This window comes from Mesoplodon mirus (genome assembly GCF_964341445.2).
Source record: "Mesoplodon mirus genome assembly, chromosome: 3".
Lineage (NCBI taxonomy): Eukaryota > Metazoa > Chordata > Mammalia > Artiodactyla > Ziphiidae > Mesoplodon > Mesoplodon mirus.
Genome location: NC_138978.1, coordinates 121,984,942 through 121,988,567, shown reverse-complemented (window position 1 = coordinate 121,988,567; position 3,626 = coordinate 121,984,942). Strand labels below are relative to the sequence as shown.

The window sequence follows — 3,626 nt, the reverse complement described above, 5'->3', positions numbered from 1 at the left end:
CTCATCCTGGGAATGGAGATGAAGGGATAGTTAAATCTGGGAAATGTCAAGAAATTTTTCCTATGTTATTAAAAATACTGGGGAGACTCAAATTTGGATGCATACTTTGAATAATTTTAGATACTTCTTCATGTCTTACAAAAACTGGAAAGAAGAGGAATGAGTTAGAACTCAAAACCTGAGAACACATGATATGATGATCAATATAACAATCATTCTAATGATTCTTCTAGTTTTCAGGGGGTTTTCTTGGCACTGTCTTCCCTCCCAGATTGTCTCCTGATGATCTGTCTTCCATGGAGTGGGTCAATGAGACCTTGGTGAGAGAGTTTTTCTTCCTTGGCTTCTCATCTCTGGCTGGGCTGCAGCGGCTGCTCTTCGTTGTCTTCCTGCTCGTCTACATGTTCACCCTGGGCACCAATGCCATCATCATTTCCACCATTGTGCTGGACAGAGCCCTCCACACCCCTATGTACTTCTTCCTTGCTGGACTCTCCTGCTCCGAGACTTGCTACACCTTCGTCATTGTACCCAAGATGCTGGTTGACCTGCTAGCACAGAAGAAGACCATCTCCTTCTTGGGCTGTTCTATCCCGATGTTTTCCTTCCTCTTCCTAGGTTGCTCTCACTCCTTCCTGCTGGCAGCCATGGGTTATGATCGTTATGTGGCCATCTGTAACCCTCTGGGGTACATAGTGCTCATGGGACATGGGATGTGTGTGGGACTTGTGGCTGCTGCCTGTCTTTGTGGTTTCACTATTGCAGAGATCATCACATCCTTGGTATTTCACCTGCCCTTTCACTCCTCCAACCAACTACACCACTTCTTCTGTGACATTTCTCCTGTTCTCAAGGTGGCATCCCACCATACCCACTTTAGTCAGTTTGTCATTATCATGCTCTCTGCATTGGTCCTGGTTATCCCCCTGTTATTGATTTTGGTATCTTATATTCACATCATCTCTGCTATACTCCAGTTTCCTTCCACATTAGGCAGGTACAAAGCTTTTTCCACCTGTGCTTCTCACCTCATTATTGTCATTGTCCATTATGGCTGTGCCTCCTTTATCTACTTAAGGCCTAAGTCCAACTACTCCTCAAGCCAGGATGCTCTCATATCAGTATCCTACACTATCCTAACTCCATTGTTCAATCCTATGATCTACAGCTTGAGAAATAAAGAGTTCAAATCAGCTCTTCAAAGAGTTGTGGGAAGAACAATTTCTCTGCCATGACATTAATCTAGATTCTTCTCTTTTAAGTAATAAAACACAAAGTATGTGGGAAAAAATTCTCTGAGCAAAAATGATCAAGCAATTGAGAACAGTGTTCAAGAACAGAGATCATTTCTCATTTATTTCCAAATATAAAAATAAAAAAATAATAGCTTCTTGCCATGATCACATAAATTATTGCCTATTGAAGTTTTTTCAATTGATGGATAAATGATGGATGGCTAACATTAGAATGTAGGAATACAACTACATGTTCAGAATTCTAGGCTCTGACAAATACCATTACCCAATCTCAGCCAGAATGGAAACCAATCCTACAAAATATTGTACAACCCTAACTCTCCTGTCTCTATATCTCTCCCTTTTCTGGATGTTCCTTGAGTCTCAGTCCTTCAGTACAGTCAGACCACAGTTTTTAAATGAGATAAATTTGTAAAGTTATAATTTTTGGTGCATAAGTTATATCTAATTAATATTCAAATAAGAAAAGTATGCAAAAGGTTTTCCACCTCTATGTTTCTATTACTGGGAGCTGGGGTTTTTTCTAATTTTTTTATAAACTGGTACAAATCTAATTTGGTCAGCATACCTTAAAGATATTCACAAAGGTATAGGTTAAAGAGAACACCTAAAATCATGCAGAGTGGTCAAGAAAAGCAGGTTAAGCTTAAACCCATTTTATTAAATAGTAATCAAATAGAAAAATCTGTGTAAAGAGCAAACAGTTTCTGTTTCACGAATCTCGGGGGTTGTCATATGCATTTCAGGCCAGAATTTGAATTAGCCATTTTACTTATCTCTCCTTCCTACAGAAAGGAAAGCAAACAAGGAGCTCCATGGAGAGAGCTTCTTCCTTGCTTTATATATTTTTTTCAAGATGAACTTGTTAATAAAAGTCTTCTGACTGAATCATTTCATTTCTTAGTCTTTTCTTCCACCAGTTTCCTCATCAGTGACTTATATACGTTCAAGGGTTGAAGGAAGAGGAAAGGAACTGGATGTTTTATTCACAGGCCCTCTTTTATTGTGGAATGCTGAGCTTGTCTGCTAAGAATGTAAGCCTACTGCATTTCTTCCATTTCTCTGAAGCTTGTGACTTCCTGAGGGCGGGGCCTGAAGGTCACAGAGACCAAAACAAACTTAATTTCTTTTGCCACCAACTTCTCTTTTTCCTTGGGACCATTGCTCAGCCCAGACTTCTAGCCTATCAAGTCATCTCATGAAAAGGAAATAAACTGATAACCCTTAATGTGAATCAGTTTAATGTGTTAATTGTTCAAATTTGCATTTATGAGCTTCTCTTTTAAAATGTCACCATATTTGAACTTTAGAGCATCCCTTGGAAGTGTATATTATAACCTACTTTCTATAGATGAGAAAACTGACACTCATAAAATTAAGATGTCTTTCCTATTACTGAGTAAAATTAATACTGATTCCACATCACTCACTTCCTTTTTTAATGCTCCTTCAATGCTCTCACATGACCCTTTGTGAAGACTATGACTTTCTTAATTAATGGATTTCAAAATGCATAAATATTCATCTTCAACAGTAGGCTAAACCATGTGACTTCTGTAGAAAAGATATACTGATAAGTATTAGGTAAATGGCCTTTATATCATATGGTATAGTTAATCCCTATCCTGATGTAATATGGTGTTGAAGGAGGGGGAACAAGAAAAACTCCCAACTTTGCTTTGTTCTTTTCCAAGACTTGTGGCTACCATCATTTTCAGTCAGATAGCAGAACACTCACAAGTGGGTAGGATCACTGTTTGTTAGAAGGTTATGTATATTAGAATGATTCTCCTTCTGACATTTTATTCTGGCTCTTTTAATTTTTTCACTTGACCAAAGAATTAATTTGGCTTTGGGCCTGTGCTCATGGGTTAGAACTAAACATCTTGCCATCCTTCCTCTTTTCACACACATGCACGCACACACACACACACACACACACCCTTGGTTAATTTTAGCTCCCCTCTTTAGTCATATGTAACTTACAAGAAAGAGATAAGATCTTTGGATTGGGGGTTGACTTTAGCAAGAAAACAAAGCCCCTTCAGCCTTCAACTAGGCCATGTATTCCAGCTGAATTTATAGAGAAATCTGAACTTAAGTTTCAGGCATAAATTCAACCAATAATAATAAATCGGTATGTTTATTTCCCATTCATCATTGTTTTATATATATATATATATAAAGATATATATATATATATATATATATATCTTTTGAATACACTGTAGGAAAGCTTAAACCAAGGCAGAATTAGGGAATTTCTGTGAGCTTGGCCATGATATAATATAGTTGCGCTGAAATTGGATTTGTAGCCTATCAGGCTGGCCTTGATATTAGGACTGATTTTCTAAGACACTCTTTATCATT

At 37.8% G+C, this 3,626-nt stretch overlaps 1 protein-coding gene across 1 annotated transcript; it reads left to right on the top strand.

Moving 5' to 3' along the window:
• Positions 1-296: 296 nt before the first annotated feature.
• On the top strand, positions 297-1,235 carry LOC309799847 (olfactory receptor 10K2; the record flags this gene model as incomplete). The annotated part of the gene is made up of 1 exon (XM_082613452.1): positions 297-1,235. The coding sequence occupies one exon, from the start codon at positions 297-299 to the stop codon at positions 1,233-1,235; it is 939 nt and encodes a 312-aa protein (XP_082469578.1).
• Positions 1,236-3,626: the final 2,391 nt, after the last annotated feature.